General features: G+C 34.3%; 5 protein-coding genes across 5 annotated transcripts; 3 read left to right on the top strand and 2 right to left on the bottom strand.

Moving 5' to 3' along the window:
- Positions 1-4,236: 4,236 nt before the first annotated feature.
- Positions 4,237-5,563, bottom strand: LOC122409925 (mitochondrial intermembrane space import and assembly protein 40-B). Its single transcript, XM_043417835.1, has one exon. It carries the CDS (start codon positions 5,420-5,422, stop codon positions 4,943-4,945), a length of 480 nt encoding a protein of 159 aa, XP_043273770.1. The 5' UTR covers positions 5,423-5,563; the 3' UTR covers positions 4,237-4,942.
- A 1,026-nt stretch (positions 5,564-6,589) lies between these two features.
- LOC122409924 (uncharacterized protein C16orf52 homolog A) lies at positions 6,590-11,284 on the top strand. The gene is made up of 3 exons (XM_043417834.1): positions 6,590-6,952; positions 7,769-7,981; positions 8,118-11,284. The coding sequence occupies exons 1-3, from the start codon at positions 6,850-6,852 to the stop codon at positions 8,303-8,305; spliced, it is 504 nt and encodes a 167-aa protein (XP_043273769.1). The 5' UTR covers positions 6,590-6,849; the 3' UTR covers positions 8,306-11,284.
- A 144-nt stretch (positions 11,285-11,428) lies between these two features.
- Positions 11,429-19,039, top strand: LOC122409922 (ubiquitin specific protease 10). The gene is made up of 9 exons (XM_043417829.1): positions 11,429-11,968; positions 14,164-14,356; positions 14,492-16,048; positions 16,337-16,535; positions 16,635-16,884; positions 17,178-17,270; positions 17,781-17,945; positions 18,026-18,254; positions 18,347-19,039. The coding sequence occupies exons 1-9, from the start codon at positions 11,939-11,941 to the stop codon at positions 18,631-18,633; spliced, it is 3,003 nt and encodes a 1,000-aa protein (XP_043273764.1). The 5' UTR covers positions 11,429-11,938; the 3' UTR covers positions 18,634-19,039.
- A 1,418-nt stretch (positions 19,040-20,457) lies between these two features.
- RpL24 (ribosomal protein L24) lies at positions 20,458-22,985 on the top strand. Its single transcript, XM_043416533.1, has 5 exons — positions 20,458-20,593; positions 20,727-20,802; positions 21,180-21,265; positions 22,011-22,172; positions 22,791-22,985. The coding sequence occupies exons 1-5, from the start codon at positions 20,589-20,591 to the stop codon at positions 22,924-22,926; spliced, it is 465 nt and encodes a 154-aa protein (XP_043272468.1). The 5' UTR covers positions 20,458-20,588; the 3' UTR covers positions 22,927-22,985.
- A 278-nt stretch (positions 22,986-23,263) lies between these two features.
- Had1 (beta Hydroxy acid dehydrogenase 1) lies at positions 23,264-26,398 on the bottom strand. The gene is made up of 6 exons (XM_043416532.1): positions 26,248-26,398; positions 25,196-25,383; positions 24,704-24,912; positions 23,953-24,110; positions 23,739-23,881; positions 23,264-23,642 (listed from the first exon to the last, which is right to left on the bottom strand). The coding sequence occupies exons 1-6, from the start codon at positions 26,283-26,285 to the stop codon at positions 23,422-23,424; spliced, it is 957 nt and encodes a 318-aa protein (XP_043272467.1). The 5' UTR covers positions 26,286-26,398; the 3' UTR covers positions 23,264-23,421.
- Positions 26,399-26,677: the final 279 nt, after the last annotated feature.

Raw genomic sequence — 26,677 nt, 5'->3', positions numbered from 1 at the left:
TTATGCAGATTCCGTATAGTTATGATTCTTACGAGCTCGCGGACATCAACTTTATATTTTCCAGTACGTATAAACGCAATAATGCGTAAATCAAAAGTCACTTATATTTATCATATCGGGACGAGTTAGTTGCGTCATCCTTCGGTAAATACGTTTTTGACGTATATAAGGTCTAGCTGCTATAACTACTCATTATTTGAAAACCTAGCGATATAAGAACAAACATCCATTCTTTATTCAAGTTATGTTGTTTTTTTGTATTTAAGTCTTCGCGTCTCGCTTCAATTCTTAATGCCCGTTTTCTCCAACGTTAATATGAGTTTAAACTCGGTTCATCCTATCTCGAAACTATATGAAAAAAATTGAACTGAGTTTGAATCGCGTCGGAGAAAACGGCCATAAGAGTTTACGTCATATGATCAATATATGTAAGTGAACAATAAAATAAAGCCGGACAAATTTGGGAGGAAACAAATGAAAAATATAATAACCCCTTCTCAGTTCAATTTTTTAACAGATCTGTTTTTTACTTTCTCATTTTTTTTCCTGTGACGGGTGACGGGTGACGACGACGACACGCGTTACTGTATTATATAAATCATAAAAATCGGGTTAGCATTGTTTTAAATATTAAAAAACAAGATTTTGGGGTTTTTCATGATTGTTGACTTCAATTTGCATTAGTGATTTTACTGAAACGTCTTGAAACGGATGAATATTGTCAACCGCTATTTAAACATAATTTCATAATGTTAAAATTGAAAAACTCAGTTAACGAATTTCAGTTAGTAAATCCTAATATCTTCTAGATTCCCAATAAATACATGTTTTTCCGAATCACTAATAAGTGCTTGGCCTCCAATTGATATCATCAATGTTAGCGCTCCAAGTTAGAATAAGACTCTTTTTTATTCATTATGTTGTTGGTCTTTTAGAATAATACTAAGTGGTATTTTACTTCTATGGTTAACAATCATTTTTTTAACTTTAGTTTCTGAGTTGTCCCATAGGAATTAATATTCCAAGTTACCAATAAGTACTTGACCTCAGAACGATATTATAAATTTTAGTGCTATACACGTAACTTAGATGGAATCTTTTCCAATTCATTCAGTTATTTCTCCGTCAGAATAAAATTAGGAGGATGGGGCAACGGTTTTTGAAATGTTTTCAAGCAAGGTCTTCGGGTCTTATCTTATAGAATTGTAATGTATTTTATCATCAATGTACTTGTTCGAATGTGTTTTCCCTGCTGAGGGGATTTTTATGGTTAGATATCAAATCTTGTTTCTGTGGTAGTTCTAAACGATACAAAATGTTTTTTAACAAGGTTTTTTAGAGTTTTTGAATGTTATTATGTGATGCTTTCAAAAAAATTTCTCCAATGATTTTCATCAAGTTGTCCGCAGCATTTTATAACAATTTTGATATTTTTCAAACGTTTGATGTGTGATCCCTTTCAATTATTCAATGATTTCGAATTTTTCCACAATTTTGTCAGATTAAAATCATTTTCCGTAAAGTTTATGATTTTTTTCCATCATCGTAGAATTTGTTCCAATACTCAGAGATGCAAAGTGGATGCACATTATCAATGCATAAAATTTTCAAAGTCTGCATGTAGCCACTGAGGTTCAACCGTAGAAAGAAAAAGTATAAAGCGTGTCAAGATCAACAGAATTGCTTATTTTTTAATATATGCATTGCATTTTGAAATCATAAATTCTTATGCTATTCATAAATGAGCCATCAATGACTTTTTGTAGTATTTTTTATTATTTGTATTATTTATTATTTATATATCCATATTCCATAATCAAAAACGGGAAGTGATAATACTTGGCGCACATGTCAATACACAGAATTTTCAATGCTTGCAAGTATCCGCTACGGTTTATTCATCTACATTTTGATAGTGCCAAGAAAAAGTACCACAGATTCATTAAATTAATTACACCAAAACCAAAAGTAAAAACGACAACGTACTCAAAAGCGAACAAAACTCAAAATTGTTTGATGTATCTGTGCATTGGCTTTCGAAGACAGCAATTTCAGACCTATTCAGAAATAAGCAGCTGAAGATTTTAGTGATGAATTTCTCCGTTCATTATTACAGACAAAAACAAAGAGTGAATTAATTGGCACACCTCCCGCTTCACAGAAATATCAAAGTTTATAGGTACTCACTGCATACCAATAATACAAACTTTGATACTATAGGGAAAAACGGGTGGGTATCAAAATATTATAACAGATGGGTATTAGTATTCTAACTTCTGATATCCACCCAGAAAAACACTTCAAAATGTCCTAACTGACATTTTTGAAAATTATTATATCACATTCGAGAAAAAAGTTGTCGTGTATGTCTCCAGTTGTAAGTTGTGTATGTCTCCATGGTGCTCCATGGTTATACACAGACAAAATATTTGATCGCATCCAAAAATGATCAGATGTAGACTTAGACGTGAATTTTCAACTCACAATGCCAATTACAAACATGGTATGGAAATACTCAATGTACATGTAGCTTCATTACGTTGTCAAACTTCAAGTATCAATTGCATTTCAAAGATACAAATTTTTATATCACGAGAAACCGAGCACCCAATGACTTATTGAAGTAAATTTCCAAATTCTTCATGTAACAACTCAAATGAATGAAGACTTATAAATTTTCAAATGATGTGGATGAAATCAATGTGAGGAAATAGAAATACATAACACACATATTGTCCAGAGAATGAATATAAATTGGTATGGATACACTGTAAGCTAAGGAGGTGGAAAAAAGGAACCGCGGAACTATGTAGGGCACAGCCACTCTAAATGAAAGACAATATGACAACAATACATTGGATTAGATACCTCTGCTTGATAAAAGTTTTTAAAAATTTATTTGAATTTATTTACATACAACCAATTACGCGTGTTTTTTCTTTAATATAATTACAGGACATAAAATTTCTGGTTGGAAAGAACGTTTGAAGTTATAATGAACGAACGTTTTTGCTCGCGACTCTTGTTGAAAATTCAAAGGACTATAAGAACAAAAGAATTGCAAAAATATTATGTCACAAATAAACATAAAGTCAAAGTGTAAAACCAAAACACTCGTGAACCAATTGGCATGAGAGTAAATAACTAACCCGGACTGTTTTCACAAAACTCACATAACACATACTACATCGGTATGGGTATATATATAGTAGACAGTGGCGAGGGTGAGGTTGGAGGGAGGGAAGTGCTGTCATATGTGAAATCCACATGAAACAGTCTGCGACACTGGGGTGAAGTTAGCCCCAGGGAACATGAGGCCTTTGGATGGTGTTATGCACGATTTACTCGGACACCCTTGACTTTTTGCGAAATTAAAAGTTACACCTTGTTCTCTGATAAAATGAGAATAGCATGTAACTCATATATTTTCTTTAAAATATCAAGCTATTCCGAATAACAGGATTTTTACACCGTGATTTTTACCGACCGAACAAATGATGGATCATCCCCGTGCAAAGTTTTTTCTCAACAATTACGACACTGATCGTAATGATTTTGGGCTCATTCGAAAGGGATTTTAAAAATTAGTGTTTAAACCAATTTTCGCTTTACGACATGCCAATTTTACTCCCACCACAGCGAATCGGTTTATTCAGAGGCCAGCAGACGACAGAGCTGTCAAAGTCTCTGTCATTCGCGCTGGCGATATCACTGTATATATAGAATAGTGGCCAGCGCGAATAAACCTAATGTACTTATCTTCAGACTCTACAGAGTCTCTCGATACGAATATTTGTGGACGTCTTTGATGCGTCTTTGGAATCGATTCACGATCGAACTGAAAGAAATTGATGATGTGCTATAGAATCCCTGGCAAATAGAATATCTACGTTGGGAACAGGAAAAAAAATGAAAATATGAGCTATAATCTATTGATAAAAATGATGATTAGAACTGATGAAAATAACTCGTTTCGATTGGTTGCTCATGAATATGGTTAAAAACACGGGTGGACCTTGAACAAACTGTTTATTCAAAAAAATAAGACGACACGTAGATTTTGAGTAATTTTTTAAAGCATCGCTCAACTGATGCAGAATTATCTCGTAAAAATGATGAAATAGTGAAATTCAACAGAATGCAAAAACAATCGTAATCGATAAGCAAAAATTGGCTGGTAATACTAAATTGTACTGAATATTCACAAAGATGGGAATGAAAAGAAAGAACTCAGAATTATCCATGTAAACTTTTCCCAAAAAGTTTATTTACCGTTAATTCAATAAATTAACTTTGCTACTAGTCGTTCAATTAGTTGCATGCTCATATTTGCCAACAAGATTCTGGTTATTCGTGAAAAGCTTCAATGAGAAAGTCCAAATAAGCTCATACTTTTCAACGTAACAAGTAGATTTGTGAATAGTGAATATTTCAAAAAATTATTCCTACATTTCCCTCGAGCAAGCCTTGTATTTTCTCACCATACAGGATCCATTTTTATTTATTGCATTTTTTCTATAGAAAATCTTGAATTATTTCATCAGTATGTGAATCAACGAGAATCATAGTTGCGGGAGATATATTTTGGAAATATTGGACAAAAAAAATCTCTAGATTTTAGTAATGTGGAATGCAACAATCTTTATTATGTGCGTACTGATAATTCCTGAATCAAAAATCAAACTATTGGCAACTATTTACAGTGCAATTAGATTCTTTCCCTTATTCTTAAAGCGTACATTGAATCCATTGTCCCTCTTTTCTGTGTTCATTGTTTCTATGGCTCAATAAAAACTTTTGAGTATGTACTCTGAGACTGCAAAATAGTAACACGAACACACTCAGCTCTGGAAACGTGTGAGAAATATTTTTGGAATATTTGTTGTTGGATAGAAACTTTACAACCATTCAACTCTTGAACAAAGTTTGATAAGATTAGTTTTTACTTGTTCTTGGATCTTTCAAGTTGGCCTTTAGAACTACTTGATGAATTACTTATTTCACGTTCGTTACTATCCTCGTTATTTGCATCTGCTTTTGTACCAGTTATTTCACTACTTCGATCAGTCCTCGAATCAGCTTCAGGACTATCCAAGTCATCCAAATCAGTTTCTCTATTGCCGTAAAGCACTGGATACTCAGACATGCATGTCTGCATAGTTTTGAAAGCTTCGTAACAGTCGGATCCCTTTGGCTCTGCAGTAGAATAATGGTAGCAAGAGAATGCGTCACGAAACTCTACACCACAAGGCCCGGTCGCCATTCCACCGAGACAAGGGCAATTCCAATTTATGTCACCATTCGGGAGCAGTAGTCCAGGGCTGGGCTCCGGCTCTGGAAGACTTATTTTACTCGGTACAGAATGCTCTTCCTTTGAGGCAAATATTATTGTGTCTTTTCCTTCTTGACGAATTATCGGCATGGTGAAACTTTGTTTTCTGTTTTTATTTTTAAAGATATTTATTTTATTTGAAGTTCGTCAGTGCACAAACGTTCTGGAATTCGCTGTCAGTGAAAGTGGATTTCTTGTTGCACTTTCTATTTCATAGAAACACGATTGGCCTTCGTAATTATTGGCACAGCTTAAAGATGCCCGTATACGTACGTAATCCTTATTTTCGCAACGGAGTACAAAACGCAAGCTGTTAGGATTGTACTTAATTATGTCCACTTTAGCCTTTGTTCCTATTTCACCAAACAGCTGTTTCAACGAGAGCATTACATGCCTCTTTAAAAAAACAGGACTGATTTCTGGTTTTGTGACTTCGGTGAGTTTTCTACAGAAAAAGAAAAATGTTTTTGAATGCATTTTGCTATCATTAAACTGTTTACATTACGATTCAAGAACCATTTCCATAACCATTTATAGATAATTCTGAATGAGGGTAATATTTTTTCATCACAATGGAATATAAGTTAGCCAGTCTGAAGTATGATTTGCAAGAAAGAACTATCACAGTATTGCAAAAGTTAACGTGATTGCGGTGCTCGTAAAATGATTTCCAAAATTTGTTTGAAAAACACGAAACATTGTTCGTTGAGCTATTAAAAATGAGATCAGTTTTCAAAATGTTTCTAGATTTTTTCAAGTCTCAGATCGACCTGTTGAAGATTATGAGCCCAGTTTATAGGTTAGGAGAACAGTAGAGGAAATTCAGACATCCAATTAATTAAAGTTATCACACTCCGAGCCGGTTTTTTCAAATAACAATAAGAAAGATTGGTCATAGAATGAAGTATCATGCTAATATTGCAAATTTTTAATTCAACGAAAGACAAAAAAAATGATCGTTTTCGTTTCTAGATTAGGTTTAAAACGTTTGTCACATGTAACACTCTTTTCTCGGCATCTGTTTATATATTTTTAATATTCAATTTTTCAGGAACGTATACTAACAGTGTGACGTCTAAATAATACATATTAGACATAAACAAATCCGCTTCTTGACTCACATGGATGGGAAAATCGCGTTGATTAAAAAATTAGAAAGCGGCCATCTTGTAATGACGAAACACAGCTCTGTGAACGTTTTTTTTTCTTCTCTCGTTTCGCTTTTGCGCACGGAGACATATTGCAAATTGCAAAACGAGTCGTCCAATTATTTTGTTTTCGACGGTTTCGACGTGTAAACACCTCTATGCTTGATATTGTTTTTTACCGCAATAAAGCAAAGTGTAGTGAAAAAATGTTGAAAATTGAGACCGTATCTTTCCGTCTCCACAGTATACGATTTTGATCGAATTTAGAAACTAAAATCTCAAATAACTCTAGGACCGGGAAAGAATAAAAAAGCTGCGTGTGGAATCAATTTTGCAAATGATTTGTATGCACTCGCAGAGTGAATAAAAATGGACAAATTGACTGTAATATCAGGCACTTTGTTTCTCGCAGCCGATGTATTTGCTATTGTCAGTCTGGCGATGCCAGATTGGATTATAACCGACGTTGGAGGTGAGTTTGTTCATAAAAGTGTATTATTTTTCATTCATTTTCGAAAAGTAAAACATTTTGATCGAAAGTAAAATTTTAGTTTTTTTTAATTTGTGAGGTTCAAATCGAAGTTTCTGAGCACAGAATAATAACAGGAACATTTTTTCCACTTATTATCAGAGATATTCGTCAAATTGAATTATTATTCGTATTTCATACGTCAACCAAATGATATGTGAATATTTCATGTAAAATGTGCACATACGTAGGCGAATAAAATTTTCTGTTACGGTCAGACATTCAGTGAAAATCATTCGATTAAAAATCCACATGTAAAAATATTCAAAAAAATTTTTTGGCTGTTTTTCTAGTCATCCGGAAATCGTACGAATAAGGTGATGTTGTTCGTCCGGAAATATGTTATGGAATCGTCGTATCGAAACAATAAAAATAATATAATCGGACTAATAAAATGAATATAGTTGTTTGGAATAATGATGTATTTTTAGGTTCATAGTAAAGCAAATATTCATATAAGTTGTCAACTATAGTGGACAATAAATTTGTATGAAAGAAACTCGTCAAAAGCAGTGTCAATATATTGTAACTGGATGACTAGACGGTACAAAATTTTTTTTACTTGCAAACTTTTTTTTTACTGCAACTTGTAAAACACTGAAGTTTATATAATTTCAATCCCTCGTTATTCTTTTTTTTTTATTGTAGGACAATTCATGTTTTTTTCATGGAATCTAAAAATTCAGTCTTATTATGCAAATCATACTTCATAATATTATAATGAATATGTCAATCGATCTTTGTGATTAATTACTGTAGGTGATACCAGATTAGGCTTAATGTGGTCATGTATGACGCTCTACAACAGACCACAAGTTTGTTACACCCCTGATCTTCAACCAGAATGGTTGATGGCTCTGGTTTGTATATTCATCGGATGCATATTCATAACAACAACCATCGGATTATTGGCTGTATCGCACTGGGATCGGCATCTTATTCCTTATGCTCGATGGGTCGGCTTTACTGCAAGTGAGTTCCTGGCATTGAGTTCTATGTCATTAGAGCATATATAAAATTTAATTGTATCTGAAATTTATGTATGATTCCAACTCAATGAGGCTTAATAATCTATTTCTTGGAATTCATATCACTTTAATTTTTACAGTGGTTCTCTTCTGTTTGGCTGCAGTTATATTTCCAATGGGATTTCACATTGACGAGATTGGTGGACAACCGTATCAGTTGCCAAATTCTCACCAAGTTGGCATTTCCTACATATTATTTGTTCTTGCATTGTGGATAACGGTCATATCAGAATTGTTCGCTGGAAAAGTTTGTCTACCACATTTCTAGCATTTTCCAATTTACGAATTCATTGGTTTAGTGGTACCCTGCGCAGGCATTGTTGCTATTCGTTTTGTTCTTCATCTCTTTGAGAATCATTAACCTCATTGTTATTTTTGAGAGTTATTAATCAAAATGAAAAGAGCTGGCAGAACAAAGATAAAAAATTTCTATCTCGTTTTTGTTGTGGAATTTCAAGCTTTACAACAAAAAGACTTCGGATAGTTATTTCATTGAAAAAACATGTACGACGAATCTCATTTTTTTTTACTTTTTCATCAAATTTTATCTCGGAATTTGCAATTATTTTGTCCACCACCGTTTCTCGTCTTCCAATGTTGGAATTGATTTGTGAGAGTTTTTGATTACCGTGTATAAGGCACAATGAAACCCTGGAATTCAATTTACATTCACATTATTATCCAATTGTATAAATATAAGAAACAATGTATTTCAACGATGGAGTTCATTCAGACCACATTAATGGAATCCAAACGACATTTTTTTACGAATCTCTCGTGTATCCATAACGTAAATATCTGGAGAATGCAGCAGCATCTCAATATGTCAAGTATTGAAAAAGAAATTTCTAAAAGACGTGTACAGCGTATCTACACTTGAGATTGGACATTTTTTTTCTTATAGTACCTGAGTATTATATTTATGTATATATAGATATATGGAGAAACAATAATATTGTAATCAAAGTTTTATTGAACGAAAACCATCGTTTTTCGTCGATTAGGTATTCGTAAGGTACAATTGTTATCATTAAAGGTTTGTTTTTTAATGAATTGTTGAACTTTTGATAGAATAAGTTGTCTACAATCTAAACGAGCACTTTAAATAGAAAAGTCGTATTATCGAATATCATTGTAATTGTTACATGGAAAATACAAAAATATACAGAAACATTAGGGTGTGCATAAAAAAATCGATATTTTTTTCGCTTACATCTACTAAAAATAGTTGAAATATAGTAAAAAAAAGGTCTTCTACAGGGAGAGCTTAAACTTATATTTCAGGGAAAAGCAAACGAAGAGCAATTGCAATATCTGTCAAAAATAACCGAATTGTAGCAAACAAATATTAAAAAACGTTTATTCAGATGGAAAATCTTAAAATACAATGCGCTACAAGAAATAATCAATAGACAGTTCTCCTTGTAGGAGATTTTTTTAACTAGGGGAGAGTAGCGCAAAGTGGAACAGCCGGGCAAAGCGCAATCCCCCCTCCCCCTTCGAAAATTTAGGACATTTTTTTTCTATTGGAAATCTGCAAAATTTTGTTATTCGGCTGAGAACATGCTTCAAAAACTCAAAATTGAAGAAAAAAAAAAATTTTTTTTTAATTGGATTTTTTTTTCTGTCGATAAATTGACATATCAGCTCAAAATAAGTCGTGAAATAGTTATTATTGAAAATATGGATATTTCCAACATAGATATGTGATATTTATACGATTCTATCTCATTTATACGATATCTTCATGGTATTAGTCTTATTTTTTTAGGATACACACCCGAAAGTGAGAAAAATCACGAATCTTTTACTTTTTTGTTAACACCAAGGAAAATGGATATAATGTGTATTCAATATTCAATAAAACAATAGCAGTTCGAGACGTTCGAACATAATTTTTAGTGTCACCAAGCCGTAGGCAATGTTGAGCCTCAAAAAGAGACTTCATTCCTCCTGAGCTGCGAATTTGTTAGAATTTCAGTTTGTCCTAGACGACGTCGCTTCCGAGGCCCAAAATTCCTTACGGTTAGGATAGGAAAATGTCTTTTGGTGTCACTAAAAATGCTGCTCTAGTTTTCGAATGAGCTGATCCCATTTCGATTTCCATGGAAGAGTTCAATCGTCGATTTTGACTCAAATTTTAATCTGAATTATTTTTGTCGTAAGATTTTTTTTTTCTCGTTTCAGATGAAAATGAGTGTGGTGAGAACAGTACGTTTATTCTTTCATTGATAAATTTCATTTTATAAATTTCCAACGTTGAAACAAAACGTCAAGAAACGAAGAACTTTTAGCAAAATTCAAAATAAATTCAAAAATAGGGTAAAACAGATACAAAAAAACGTCGCTTCAGCCCACATTATCGTTTTAACATATTCATTCACCTAATTCTGTAGAAATAGAACGTCAAAAAACGAAGAACTTTTACCATTTTCAAAATAAGTAAAAAAAATGGGGCAAAGTGAACACAAATATTTTTTTGCATAAAGAAAAGGCCACTTTGCCCCATCATTTTTTTTTTATAGGATATGAGAAATAAGTGTGGAAAATCAATTTTCGATTGCAGCAGTAGTTGACAGAACATATGCAAATCGACACATCTAGCTTAATTGCTTATAGTGTCCCCTTGCCCTACATTCTTCTAAGAGTACCATGAAGTTATTGTAAACGAGATAAAATTGTATAAATATCACATATGTTGGAAATATCCATATTTTCAATGATAATAACTATTTTACGGCTTGTCTTGAGTTGATAGGTCAATTGATTGAAAAAATGTTTTTTTTTTTTTTTTTAATTTTGAGTTTTTGAAGCATGTTCTCAGTCAAGTAACTAAATTGTGCAGATTTCCAATAGGAAAATGTTCTAAATTTTCGGGGGGGGGGGGGTGTTCCGTTTTGCCGTACTCTCCCCTATATATACTTTAACTATTTTTCGTGGATGCAGCAAAAACAGTATCTTTTTTTTTATGCATATCCTTATGAACACATTGCTAATAGGAGTTTCAAACACGTTTATTCATTAGCATTTTTATTCACTATTATTCACATAACGTTATTTCCTATAATAATGAAAGTACAGTTGATTTGTGTTTGTGTATTTTGTGTTCTGGATAAAAATAAGCCAACATGTAAATACGAGCGTTTCATTATTCTATGCGGAATTGTTTTTTATATTACGAAATTGGAATATGAATATGTCCGATTTCGATTGATAAATGTTTTCAATAAAGCTGAAGTTGAGTCAAGCTGTAAATATAATTAAATCATGAAGGTAATTATTGGTTATCAAATAAGATTATCATGATTGGACACATGTATATTAACTGATGGAAAAGGAACAAAAATCTTACCGCCATTTTTTAGAAAAGTTGCACTGATGAATATTTACCATTATGAATTCAAGTACGTGTAGTGGTGATTGAAATTTTTGTAAATTGTAACTTCGCGCGTTTCGGTGGTGCTCTTCGCTGTGCCACGTACCGGGAGTCAACGCCTCTACAGATAATATAACGAACTAATGAATCTAAAAAAAAGTTGTTCTCGAACGTGATCCCGCAGTTGTGGTGGTGGTGCGACTCTCCGCCTTTATCTCGCAGTTGGCAGTAGTCGCAGTGTGTCTCGCAGTCGTAAACTCTCTCCTGTCGCCGTTCTTTCTTGCATATGTGATTTTTTTTTGTTCCCCCATTGACCACATCGGTGGTACATGACCGATTATGAAAATATATTTGTTTAACGGTTAAAATAATATTGTAATATCGACTGTCATTTGTATTGTTAAATGTTGAATGCAAATGTGTTCCGCATCGCGTATAAGGACGTGTGTAACAACTTACGGGCTATGAACTTCGAAATCCCATGCTCTTACGGCTAAATCCATCTTTGATGTTTTTCAACCAAGTATGGGCATCAACATGGATATTCGAAACGAGGCGAGTCTCGACAATTTCTTTTATTTTTATTAAAATTTCGAAAATTTAATTCATAACATTGATATGGGTAACGAGTTGGTTAATTCTAAACGTGACATCAATATCGACGGTATTCATTCCACACCACCTCAAGAGGGCTCGATCTTCGCACACGTTTTAACCCATATCAATCCCTCTACCGATACCCTTTTTTATACCGAAATACTATTGTGTCCGTTGATATCAATGGCCAACAAGATACTTTATAGTGAACGTGAAAGCTCAATCATGTTCGTTCTCGATGTAATCCTATACTGTCGTATTTTGACGATCCCAAAGTTATTCGATATGTTTGAGGTTAAGTGCGATCAAAATTTGTTAACTCCCTAGTGTTGCTGCTGCTTCAGGAATCCAAAAATGCCGGTCTTTTCTGAAATTTCATTATTCATAAGCACGCTTCCAATAATGATGATTTATGATCAATTTATTTAAACAAATGTACAACGAAAACTTGATGTATATAGTTTTTTAAAATTTTTTCCTTCATTTAACGGAATTTTCGATGGTTCTTTGCTCAATGTGGCTGTACCCATTTTTTTCTTTCGTCATCGCTATCCTCGTTAACGTTTTCGTTATTGTATCTCGAAATAATAGAATTTCATTAAATTGTTGCACTATACTGTAAGGAAATCTTCTGTTGATTGAATAATTGTTAAAAACAATTATTTCCTCATTTTCTAACACATGTCTGACCTATATTGACAAATACATATGATATATAGTTACACGTTACCAGTGTGCTTTTTTCCAAGGTTGAAATTATGTTGAGTTTACCGATTGATCTTTCTGCAACAATTCTTCCTATTGAATATTTGCTTATTCTGATTTTCATTATTAAAATTATGAAATGGAACTTTTTTTACAACTGGTAATTCAAGATAAAGTCCAGACTTTACAATGGAACATGGTATCGAATGACTAAAACATACAATAGATTTTATATTTTGCTTCACGGTATTGCTGAAAAAAGTTCTTTCGGGTTTTTATATATGTCCCGATTTATATTCTAGATATCCTTCCTTTTGTATCTTTTTTTTCATTTACATGTTTCTTCATCATCCAGTTGTATCCTCTCACACTATTTTTTTTTCATTCACTATTTTTTCTTTCATTTCTTCTACTGTTTTTTCTAGTCACCTTTCTGAATCTTCTACCACTGTGTTTCCCATCTTCAGTTTGATTTTGCTGCACTCCACACATATGTGATTTCTCGTTCTTCTCTTGTTCCTGAATCCAACACGACTTTCTTTGAATATACCTTCTCCTTTTATCCAGAATGGGTAGAAAAATGAAATTTCTAATGTGATTATAGAATTAAACTGATAGACATTTTTTCGTGCGATTGATGTACCCGCATGTTAACCATGCGTTTGATAAAGATAAAAAAAAGAACACTTGAATAGCTTGCAATAGTAGTATGATTTATATTCATAAAACTTGACTATAACTTGTATGTTCGGTAAAATTTGTTGAACGAATGAAAAGTTTTTTGTGAATATCCTTTTAGCTATCATAGAAAAGTAGAATATTAAAAAAATCTTTATCTATTAAATCAGTGTGATTCAGTTATTTTTTTACTTCATAAGGATTTTCAATGAAATATTGATTAAACTTTCCTTTGTCAAAAAAAGATAAGTTTTTAACTTATCTTTTTTTCAACATCATTTTTTTGTTCCTCCGGTCAATGGCATCTTGAAACTGAATATAGAAAGAAATTGAATTCGAGCTTATTGCTCAAATCATAACATAAACTTTAGGCAACACCAAAATAATGTAAACTCATTTGGATTTCAATAATTCTTACTGCAACATTGTTCTCCAAAAAATTTTTCTATTAACATTATTATACGTTAGTATTTAACCATGGTTTATCAGCAGTAGGCGACTATATCAACAATGAGTTTCATTGTAAATGTTCTTTGCAGGATCAATAAAAATATATACCACAAATAGGTTTTGGCCTATTTCCCTGGACATTTTTCAATAATAGTTCAAATCTTCAAGGTGCGAAGGTCAGAAATAATTGTTTAGCAGTCCTATAGAAGTTTACAGACACGAACAGAGGGATTTTATAATAACAAATGAAGGGGGATACCTGATCAAATACCTTTGTTATCTGCTTCAATCTAAAATCGTTTATCAATTTGAATTACTAGCCAAAATTTTCATTCTTGGATCTGTACGGCTTGGATGAGGCGGGTAAGAACGAGATCGCTGAAATTCTCAGATTAGATTCAAGCGTGCCGAGTCTCAAGCTACCATGGGCTATCGGAGAGAAGGAGTACGAAATAAACAACGAGATTATGGAGAATCCAGCTGAGGATGCAACCAATCAGTGGCCGCCGTACGGTAAATGAATCCCTTTTGAGTCAATTAATTAACTAATTTTTATTAATCACTGTTTTACAAACAGTGAAATAGTTTTAAAAAACTGTTGCAAACCAAGAAATTCCAAATGAACTCACATTTATACTTTTTACTAAGGAATAACGTCCTATGAGATTTACCCAAGGATGACGCCCCATGCCTATCCCCAGATGATTGGGTATGCAATGAGCGACTATCAAGTAGTGGGAAATCCTTACGGGAACAATGCTGCGGGTGACCCAAATGCATATTCGTTTGTGCAAAGAGTGCCATACGGAACACCAGCAGGGATGTACTCACCGAATCAAGCGGATCTCATGAATCAAGGGCCGCCGAGTCGTGAAAGCGATAGACGGGGTCCGAGAAATCGTGGTGGAAAACGTGGCGATACGTACAGTCGTCAGATGAACACAAACAATGAGATGCAGCCGAGCTACATGGTCCCGAGTCAACCTCAATACAGTCAAATGATGCCAATATGTCACCCTTCCGGTCCTATGTTTCCAGTCCCAGCTGCATCTCATCCGGCGGCTGGAACCCGCATTTTCATTCAGCAAAATCCACCATCAAACTATTCTCAAGGTCCACCCATGCATCACAACAGCCATGCATCTTACGCTCATCACCAGTCCTCGTACCCCTCTCATTCGCACTCCTCGAACAGCGCGAAACACGTGCGCAATTCGACTGGTCAAACGACTTATTACAATCCGGAAAGCCCAAAAATTCTTCACAAACAGCATCACGAAAAAAGAGGCAACCAGCAACATGATATACCCCCACCACCGTTTCGTCATTCTTCCGTCACCAATAACAACAACAGTGAAGCAGAGCCACTCAAAAGAAATTATGGCAAGACTTTCGTTGTCAACAACAGTAATGCCAACATTGATACCATCAACAATTCGGTTAAAGTATCAGCTCAAAAACTAGACATAAAAAAAATCACGATCAGCGATCCAAAGACTGAAATCACCGAAGCTCTCGCTGTCAAACCCGATGATAATGAAAACAAAAGAGAAAAAAAGGAAGCTCTTTCTACGACCGCTTCAAACATTCATACCAACGTCATTTCACCGACCGTCAAAGACAAGCCAGTTGTTCAGGAAAAAGAAGTCTCAATGGCGCGCGAGGAAAAAGCTGTTCCTGTCAAAGCGCCTTCCGTTGAAGTTTCAACTAAAGTCAACAAAATTATTGAAAATTTACCCGAACCCAATCAAGCTATCGCTTCTATGACGAAAAACGTTCCAGAACCCGTGACCAAAAGTGTAGACAACGTTGCTGTCACTACTGCTGCTCCTACCACTCCATTAGCCAGCAGCATTTCCACTGCTCAAAAATATTTGAGTGCTCCTACCCAAACGTTTGCAAGTGTTTTAAGAAAACCTGGAACAACAACGGGGGACATGAAATCACCAACACCCATCACAAAACTACCTATTGCTGGTGTACATCCCATGAATTTTCCTCCTCCTTCCGCTGAAGCCGTGACCACTAAAATTTCAACTCCAGAACCCCTTCCGAAAAGTAACGATAATGGGGCGTCCATCACGAATCGCAACAATGTCGAGCCTGCTACCAAAGTCGCAGAGCCTTCGGCGTGGGCGGATAACAAAACTGCAAATGAAACTCCACAGAACAGCTTGAACGATCCTGCCGTTTTCAGGATGGGCGGTAAGCTTTTTACTTCGCTCTTGAGCAATTTCTAGAATTAAATTTTACAATAGAAAAAAAAAAGATAAAAAACAAACGGTTTCCTTTCATTTCCGTTGTGCTTGGAAAAAAAAAATATTTCTAGTGATTTCGTTTCATGGGATCTCGTATTTAACAAAGGGAAGCTGTGGGTTCTAAAATGAATATAATAAATTTTATAGCGTCAAACATTTTTTCGGAGACAAGATTTCGCACTTTTCAATTTATTGTTACTATGATTTTATTATTATAATGATTTTTCTTTTGAAGAGCTTTTGCTGAAGTACCAAATGGATAAACAAACAGTCAGTCTTTTACCTCGAGGGCTCACGAATCGCAGCAATTACTGCTACATCAATAGTATCTTGCAAGCTTTGCTCGCATGTCCGCCCTTTTACAACCTCCTTATGGCACTGCCACATCCGAGAGGCACAATGAAAAATTCATCAACTCCCCTGATCGATAATATGTGAGTAAGTTGGAGGATAAGTTCGGCTCGGCGAAGATTTTTTTCGACTTGACAAATGAATTCTCTCGTCATTCTTTTTCCTATGCCGATTGATTGCAGGGTTCGATTCGTTCACGAATTCAATCCTCTATCAGATAGTGCTCGCATGCCACGTAAAGACAAAAGTCAAAAGCGTGGCGATGAATCTGCGAATGATGTTCAATGCGGTATCGCCTTTGAGCCTTCTTATGTATATACAATGTTGAAAAATACATCCTGTGCTGGTGGATTCTCTGTCGAAGGACGACAAGAGGACGCCGAAGAGTTTCTCTCCTGTCTGTTGAACGGTATCAGCGACGAAATGCTCGAGGTATTTTTTAATATTGCTAGTAATTGACATACGAGGAATAAAACGTAAATAAAAAATTGTAGAGAACAAAAATTTTATAATGAATATGCTTTCGCACTTTTTTTTTACACTTTGTATTTTTGTTCCCAGAAATATAAATTTCCTTTCTGTTTTCTTGTTTTTTCAATATTTAACAAACTGCAACTTACTTCCTAAAATTTTCAAAAACAATTCATTTTTTCCATGTTTATTTCCAAGAGTTCCCTGAACAATGTTCCTAATCAATGTATCAACCGTACAACTTTTTTTTTCAGCTTATGAAATTAGTGAATACGGAGTCAAATGATAACACGTCCAATTCCGCAGAGTCCAATGTAAATTTTAGCAATACTGAGGAAGAATGGAAGGTACGTTGGGCGTTTGATTCTAACTCCAATTTCACGGGTATTGACCCTGAATTTGAAAAATAAGTAGAGCGCAAATTCCTGAGAAGAAGAGTTTAATAGTATATTACACACCTAGGGCAGGAAAATAAGGAAAGTCTCAGATCACATGTAATCTGAGGCTTTACTTTTTCTTGCCCGAGGTGTGTATACGATTTTTCTGTCCGACGCAGGCGGAATGCGGCAACTTCGGCCCGGAGGACAGAAAAAATTTTTTTCGTTCATCGTCGTTGAGCTATATTAATTCCATGGTCATTTCCGATTCCGCTCTCTACAGATTGACCGCGTTTAATTAGAAAATATCTTTCCAGCACCGTTTTCAAAACAAGGCGACAGACTCTTCAGAATTTTGCAAATTATTTACCTCGTGAATATTGAAATCATCTACAGTCCTGCGCAACCGAAAAAATGTTACAATATTTTGAAAAAAAAAAAAAAAAAAAAACAGTAATAACGCAAAATGATTGATCTTAGGTAATGGGCCCAAAGAACAAAGGATCTATAACACGGTGCACTGAATTCGCTCGCACACCATTGTCCGATATTTTCCGAGGTCAATTGAGGTCGAGGGTGTTACGCACAGGCGACGAAACCACCGATAATGTCCAACCGTTTTTCACGCTGCAACTGGACATCGAGGTAACTTTTCTTTCATTAATGATCGATTAAATAACATGAACTGTACATTTTTAATTATAAATATGAAATTATCGTCAAAGAAAGCGGAGTCTGTAGAAGCGGCACTGGAGATACTGGTCGGCAAGGATCAAGTCGAGGGCATGACTTGCAGTAAAACGAAACAGCAAATTGAAGCGTGGAAACAAGTACTGCTCGAAGAGCTCCCGATTATTTTAATTCTGCATTTGAAGTGGTTCGACTATAAGTTGGATGGATGTTCAAAGATTTTTAAGAGAGTAGGATTCCCAATAGATTTAAAACTCGATGGCAGTAAGTTAAACCTTTTTCAACGCCTGATTCTCTGTGCAACTTTGAAAACGAGGAATTGAAACGCGAATTTTAACATTTGATGAAATTTACAGAACTATTGGCACCGAACGCTTCAAAAAAGTTGGCTCGCAAGCAAAAGCAGTATAAACTGTTTGCCGTTACTTATCACGACGGCAAGGAAGCTACGAAAGGCCATTATGTGACAGACGCCTTCCACGTTGGATACAATTCTTGGGTACGATACGACGACAGTTCCGTCAAAGGCATCAACGAGGAAAATTTATTGAATCCATCGCCCCCACGAGTACCATATTTGCTTTATTACAGAAGATGCGATACGATTGGAAATAATCCATCGATTACAACTAGAACACGTTGAGATAGACGTTAGTCGACAGTATACGTATATAAAATGGATAAGTTTGTTTTTTATATATATTACAAAAAAGAAAAAAGATATTAAAAAAATCGCGATACATTTTTACATTTTCAACATCTAAATTTCACGTTTCGTGCTCACAAAAGTGACAGTGGGGGGGGGGGGGGGGCGCAGAAGTGATAGCTGGGAAAGAACGTTAATGAGTTTGTAACTCATTGTTGCCGAACGATATATATTGAAAGGGGAATAAAAATAAGAAGAATAAGAAGACAAAGAAAAATGATCCTTGCTCTACTCGTTTCGAGTCAATCATACTTTTGTTGACTAGGCGTGTAATACGAATTGTTACAAGTGCTATGTGCCTCATTTTTAGTATATGAAATAAAGATAGCATTACTATTTCTCACCGTTACTTTTTTATCGAAACCTTTTTCCCAATCATGAAATTACATGTGTGTTACACCAACTGCCAAGCGAAAGTATGGAATTGCCAGAGAATTCGAGCCGCACTAAAAGATTGATAGCTCATTGAAAAATCAAGATATTTCAATTTAGTAAACCGTGTTTTAAAGAGGAAAAATATACCTACAACATATCTTTTGTTTAAAATATTTTTCATCACATTTTTTTTAGATCTGGTACGTATCTCTGAATATGGCTGTTTTCCGGTTTTTTTTTAGCTCTATAAAATTGGATGCATGACTTATGGAAATATTTTCTGCTAAATTTTTCTATCACAACCTTGAAAAGAAGAGCCATAGCTTTGATTTCGTTTGTAAAAAGATTTCATGCGATTTTTTTTGGCAGAGTTATTGTATTTTTGCTTGAAAAAGACTATTTTAGAATTTTTAGAAAATACGGCCGAATTCGAAATTTCGAACCGCGAATGAAATTATGAAGAGAAAAAAGGTGTGTAAGATCGTGCCGAATCGACTGGAATGTTTTCAGTACTTTTGTCCGATATTTTGTTCGAAACTATGTCAACTGAAGTCCCTTAAGGAGGGTGGCTAGGGACGATACAATGTTGCCATGCTAAACCATGTAAAATACATTAAAAATTTCAAAATGATAAGAATTTAATAAAATTTGGTGAACATATTCTTCAGAGTTAAATTTGACAATACAAATTTTTTAAGATTTTTCTTCTGTACAGTTATCGAGTAATTGATCACTAAAGTTGACGTGTATAAGCATAGCGTTTTCATATATATAGGTATACATTCCGGGCATAAGAAATCTGCTTTAACGCGTAATTACTCGATAACTAAGCAGAAGAAAATTTTGAAAAAAATCGTGTCTTCGCACTTGATGTTGAAGAACATTATCACCAAATTTGATCAATTTCTTATCAATTTGACGAACGTAGCCACCCTCCTTAACTAAGATTTCGATTTATGAGAATTTTTTCAGATTTTTTTTTGAAATTTTTGAAAAATCGAAACTCGAAAAGTCTTTCAAATAATAAGAGGAAAATTGTATTTATGAACTTTCAGAATATTGGAATCATTTTTAATTCGTTTTACATTTTTTTTATCCCAAATTGAGGTACTTTTTCACTCGTCGTTTTGAACTTGTTTTTTAAATTCAAAATAATTCCAATTTTTTGAAAGTTTCAATTTTTCAAGAATTTCGAAAAAAAATCTGACTCGATTGAATACTAGACAACTAAATCAAATTGAAATTCCTTGATAATTTTGTCTGTATATTCTTCAACAATTCTGAATGTTTCTTTCAGAATGTTATTTTTAAAATTATATTTAGCGCGTCCATCTCGTGGAAACCGGTTTCCGGTTGACACTGCTTGTGATTGGTTAAGGAAAAATAATGATGTTTGTTTGGCTTGCAGCTCGTGGTAGATAGTGCTCGCGTCGGCGACCACTGAAAAGTCTACTTTTCGGCCATTTTGGCGGTACGCTTTACAGGGGTACATCGAAGTGTTTCCTGCCTAAAGCAAAATGAAGTAAGTTTTCAATACGTTTGTGATACAAATAAAAATCCGTCGATCATCGTGCAATCCTTGTCAGTACCATGATTATTTATTGATATGACAATTAGTGAATTGTAGTGGTTCGATAATGTAACACTCTTTCCAGGATCGGGCTTTGCGCGTACAGCGGATACAAAATCTATCCGGGCCATGGCAAAACCATGGTCAAAGTTGACGGAAAGGTATGTTTATTACAACAAAAAACTAGTGAATTGGGATATTATAGTTTCTTCACTTATATTTCAACTGCCAAAACATCCTGTGAATTTTGGTGATTTCTGTTGAAAGCAAAGTATTGTTTATTCGAGTGCAAATCTTTGAATCTTTGAGGTTAGAAATTGCAAAAAAGGTGGACAAAAATGCAACGTGCGCTAGATCTAGAGTCGCGGCAGCGACTCTGAGACAAGTTCATTTATGTTATGATGAGTTGCTGCCAGAGACTCTTTACCAGAGCGATTAGCGTTTCCAATTGTTTTCGGAAATATTAAATATTTGTTTATCAAATCTCTCAAACATACAAACATCTGACATAACCTAAACAAAAAAAATAATCTTTCAGTCATTCACTTTCCTCAACTCGAAATGCGAAGCTGCTCACTTGATGAAACGCAATCCCAGAAAAGTAACATGGACAGTTCTTTATAGGTGAGTAAACACGTTTTTTTTCTTACAGTCAAAGTGTTTGAAGCATAACAAAAAAGCATAATTGACAGTATGGCGGAATATAAGGGTTAAAGTATAAAAAATTTTAATGTAAAACAATGGAATGTAATTCAGATAAGCATGAATTTGTATTTCAACAAGCTCTTTGATGCATGTATGTTCCTGACTTATTGAATACTGGAAACTAATTTCCATTTAAAGTCTGTTGATTTGATATTTTTCGCAGACTCAGCCAGTATTTTTGTGCACATCAAATATTGTTAGTATTGAAGTTATTGCATAAAATACAACCTTTAATCAATGATTTGTAGATTTTAAAGCTATACATTACATTTCTTTGGTAAATGGGCAACTGAACAGAATTTTTTGTTCCAAAAAAGTTTGTCCTGTCAATTTTTGAAAACTGGGAGAATAAATTGAATATTCCATTATCAACATAGGAAAGTGATTGGAAAATTTGATCACTTTATAAATTGGGAAGAGTATAAACGCTCAATCGGATTTCCATCAGCAATTCTAGAACTCTTTTTTTCTGTACCTGGAATAACATTTATTTATAGATAATCCATCAATCACAGAATTAAATTTGCTGTCAATTATTTATGGTTCATATCTCTTTGAAATATGTCTGAAACATTTCAATAGTTTTCTCATTGGTTATATTTTACTACTCTGAATTTCTCTGTTTCATTGTATAACAAATGTTATTTTTCAACCATGATAATAGGCGCAAGCATAAGAAGGGGCAGGAAGAAGAGCAAGCCAAGAGGAGAACACGCAGAACTCAGAAGTTCAACCGCGCTATCGTCGGTGCTTCGCTTTCGGACATCCTTGCCAAGCGTAACATGAAACCAGAAATCCGTCAAGCTCAGAGGGATCAAGCTATCAAGTGAGCGCTACAAGATTTTCTTCTGCAATCATTATAAATCAGTTAAAATCATCTCAATTTGAGTTTGTATCATTGGAATGAACAAAAAAAACTAAATTTAATATAATTTTTAATTTTCGAATTTCAATAATTGCTGTACTGATTAAAAAAACAGTCGAATTGATTGAGGTAGGATAAATCTGCTCTAAAGTCCAGAACAACGTTGAAGAAAATAATTAATGTTTAACTTCACTAACATGAATCTCAACATCATAAAATTTGCTGATGATTCTTGAATATATAAAAAATATAATTGAATTTTTCGCTTCTTTTCAATGGCAACTACTTTCAGTTTTTTACTTATTATTCTGAATATCAAATCTTTAGTAAAGCATTTACAAAATTCGGTGTTGAAAATAGGTGCACATGAGACATCTGTTCCTCTAACACGATCTCCCATATCGCGTTAGATTTCAGAATGTCTTAGAGAAAATTGAATAAGGGCTGCTTCACCCAGAATTGTATATAAAAATTACACTGTTTGGCTTTGCGGGTCCTTACAAGAGCAGAAAAAATTAAGAATTAAAAAAAATGAACGGAAAAAACTCAAACTGATGAATAAAAATGGTCGCTTTTCAGGGCTGCAAAAGAGCAGAAGAAGGCAGCCAAGGCGACGAAAAAAGCTGCTGCACCAGTAAAGGCAAAACCAGCGCCGAAACAAAAGATCGCCAAAGTTCAACAGAAATCCGCCCCCCGAGTAGGAGGAAAGCGATAAATTTACTGTGAAGCGTTAAATAAAAAAAAATAAAGTGAATTTTCACTTGAACAATTGAACAATTTTCTTATTTCTTAATGAATTAATTGAATTTGCTTCAGTCTTTCTTCAGATATTTAACGACACGATTTCCATTTCAAATTTTCTGTAGATTTCAGAGAACGTTGATGTTTTTTTGATTCATTGTCTTATTAAATTCTGATCGAGTAAAATGATCAATAAGATCAATAATAATTCATCTCGTCTATTTTTCAAATTTTCCGATAATTGCCAATATCATTATTTTCAACTCTCGGTGAGTATTATGAGATTGAGGGGAAAAAACAATTGATGAATGTTGAATGATAAGTTTTTGACACTTTAATCAGTTATCCGAATTATATTAACAAACGATTTTTATAGTTGGAGCATTTTTTAAAAATTACACAGAACATTTAAGATTGTATCAACAAGTAAAAATACTTTGCTCATTTCACATTTTTTAATGAACGAATTTCACTTCTTTGGTTCGTTAAGTTCTTTTTTGAGCAATGACAATTTGGTCAGTGCTGTATCTCGCCAGGCTCGTCTCTCTTGCAGTTTGTCCAATGGGCAAATCGCATTAAGCTGATTGCTAATTTCTTCGGCCATCGGACCTTCGAATTTTGGAGTTGGTCCGAAAGTCTGACTGACACTGTAAATTGTTTTCGAATAGGATTCGCAGTATTTCTTCATTCCTGAAATTTCATCATAATATTTAACTTGGCATCACTTGCGAATAAGTTCAAATGATGTAGCAAAGATTTTTTCGATATCGATATGCTGCTATTTACCTTCAGCATTGAGGTGAGCCGCCTCAAATGCACCCAAAAATGCATAACGCATACCAAGGCCCTCGCTCATCACCAAATCGACGTCTCTGACATTAAGAATTCCATCGGCAACGAGACGCCAAGTTTCATTGAGTATGGCATATCTGCGATTTATCGATAGTATATTTCGTTAAACTCAGGCAAATTTTTATCACTCGTCATAATAGATACTCACTGTATCCTGTTCAGAGCAAAACCATCGATTTCTCGCGACAAAACAATCGGCGCTTGGCCAATTTCCGTCATTATTTCTTTTGTTTTTGTCGGTATATCTGAGCGTGTCCAAGGACTCGGTACTATTTCTACAAGCGGTACATAGTATGGAGGATTTACCTGCAGTCAAAACGTATTTATGATCAGAATCTCTGTGCATTGAGTAAGATAAAGAAATCGATCTCATCTCTCCATTTCGATTCTTCGAAACATTTAAAATAATTTTGAAAAAAATGAAAAGCTACAGAAAAATTTGCGTTACTCGGAATAATGTACAACTTCGGTGTGATAAGTGTGATGCGTAAGGGAAAGACACAAAAAGGCGAAAGAAGAAAAAAGCAGAAAATGGAATAAATAAAAATTTGAATTTCAAATGATGTCTGTAGCGTGGGCGGGAGGGCATTATTACTGGGGAAACTAAAAGTTTCGAAAGGTGCCCCTTGTAACGTGGGTCATACATAGACTTATCTGGAATTTCTAATCAATGTGGAACAGAAAAAACACGATTACATTTTCTTGACGCGACAGAAAAGAACGATGCACATTATTTTTTCTCAAGGTTTTACGTAACGATTGTACATTATTGCGTATTTGATTGATATCAGAGCATAAACACTTCACGAGATATCTGTGATTGTAGAAAATAAACGAAATACGCGAGGACGTTTGAAAAGCGTACGATGGGAATTTCATTCCAACGTAAATATACTTACTGGGTGTGAAATGATCACCTGATCACGGTGTTTGAGTTTTTCGCTAAATAACGACGGTTTGAAAGTTGACGTTGAAGACGATAAAATCGTTTTTTCATCCACTGCTTTGTCTAATTGCGTGTAAACTTTGAGCTTCAATTCAAGGTTCTCCGGAACACATTCCTGTACGAGCTTGGCATTTTTCACCGTTTCTTCCAAACTCGTTGAGCCTGAAGCAATAATTTTATTTTACATCGTTTTGAACGAATATCAAATCAACGAGGTTTGTAAAAAAGAAAAAATGAAATGAGAAGTTAAACTCTTATTATTGATAACAACGCCGCGAATTCTGGTTTCACTTTTATCTTGCTGCTTTATCAGTATATTTCGCATCAAACATTAAAAAATATTTGTTCAAACTTATGTTCGAAAAAAAGAACAAACAGAGATGCGACGAAAGAAGAGGAAAACGAAGCTTTCGTTACAGATAGAAAATTTGTATTTTTCTGTTACCTTTTATGAGACCGAATTGTTGATCGGCAGTAAGAGAACCACGAAGAAGTCCATTTTTTTCCAGTCTCTTGAGTTGATTATTAATGTCTTCCAGTGCTTTGGATATTTGTTCTGGGACGATGTCGTAAATTGTGACGTGATAGCCGACACTGGCGAAAAGCATCGCCCAGCTTCGGCCGATGAGACCGCTAAAAATTGTTTTTCAATTATTGTTTCTCGGAACAACAAGAATAGGAAATCAGTTAGTTGGAATTTTTGGAAAAATCGATTTTTCATTTTCCACTACGTCGGGGGGTGGTACCCGACTTCAAACTTTAAACGCGCTTTGCTCGAAACCACTTTTTCTGAACCAGCGACCACGATATCTAGAAAAGGAGTGGACCGATTTACTTGTAATTTTGTACATACATTTTTTATATCAAAAGGCAAGTTTTTTTTTTTTAATTTCATTTTTTGCAAAAATTTTATCAAATTCTTCGCTCAGAGACTAAATAATACGATACACAAAAATTATATTTACTTTGTTTTTTTGTTTCATATGAAGTTATTATAGTGGTCTAATCTAATCTACTCTGATTTATTCGAGTACCGAATTTTTGTGAATTTACCGAAAATAGCTTTTGTCAGTTTATTCGATAGGAAACTGGCGAAAAATTCCTCAAGTTTGTAACAAAAATGCAGATGAAACGCGAACTTTCCATACTTGGAACAATTATTTTACTTATTTAGATAGATCAATCCAAAAGATGTTCAATGCGAATATTAAACGTAATTGTTTGTTACTCCGAGTTGAAAAGAGCGAATAGGTTTATTATGTTTTAATTCACGTCACTTTTACAGTGTATATTAGAAAAAAAAAGAATCGTCGCATTGTTATTAAAAATGCAAGAAAAAGATACTGCAGATTGTAGAACGGAAATTTCCATTATAAATAATTTTACATTAGATTGAAATTGTTTGATTGGAAATATTTCGAATTTACACTCACAGCCTCGGTGATATTTTGTCATAAGCATGATTATTATTATTGGCATGACCCATATTCGACTCACCTGCCAATTATTCCAATTTTCTCATTTTTCGGTGACATTTTCAAGAACGTTTCGATAAAACCGGAGCGTGCCAATTCACAAGAGCAAATATGGAATCACTCTCAATTCATTTGTCTCGTTCACGGTCTTATATAGACTTCCAAACAATCCCCACCCACGCAGTTTTCGTGCTTTTACTTTGACACACTTGTAACTGCGCCCCCTTTTTGTGAACAACGGTAATCTAACTTACAACACATCGTAATCGTCGTAAATAAATTGAAAAAGCATTGAAAATTGTATTTGCTACTGAATCGTACGTACGGATAACATTAATTTTTTTTTTTAACGGTTAAATGCAAGTCAAATTATACAAATGTATTCCCATATTAAAAATATTTTCTGTTTTCAATTTTTTTAATGAGAACTCGGGACTCGGAGTGAGTTTTTG

The sequence above is a fragment of the Venturia canescens genome, chromosome 4 (assembly GCF_019457755.1).
Source record: "Venturia canescens isolate UGA chromosome 4, ASM1945775v1, whole genome shotgun sequence".
NCBI lineage: Eukaryota > Metazoa > Arthropoda > Insecta > Hymenoptera > Ichneumonidae > Venturia > Venturia canescens.
Note: the sequence above shows the minus strand (reverse complement) of the source record. Positions and strands in the feature narration are given on the sequence as shown.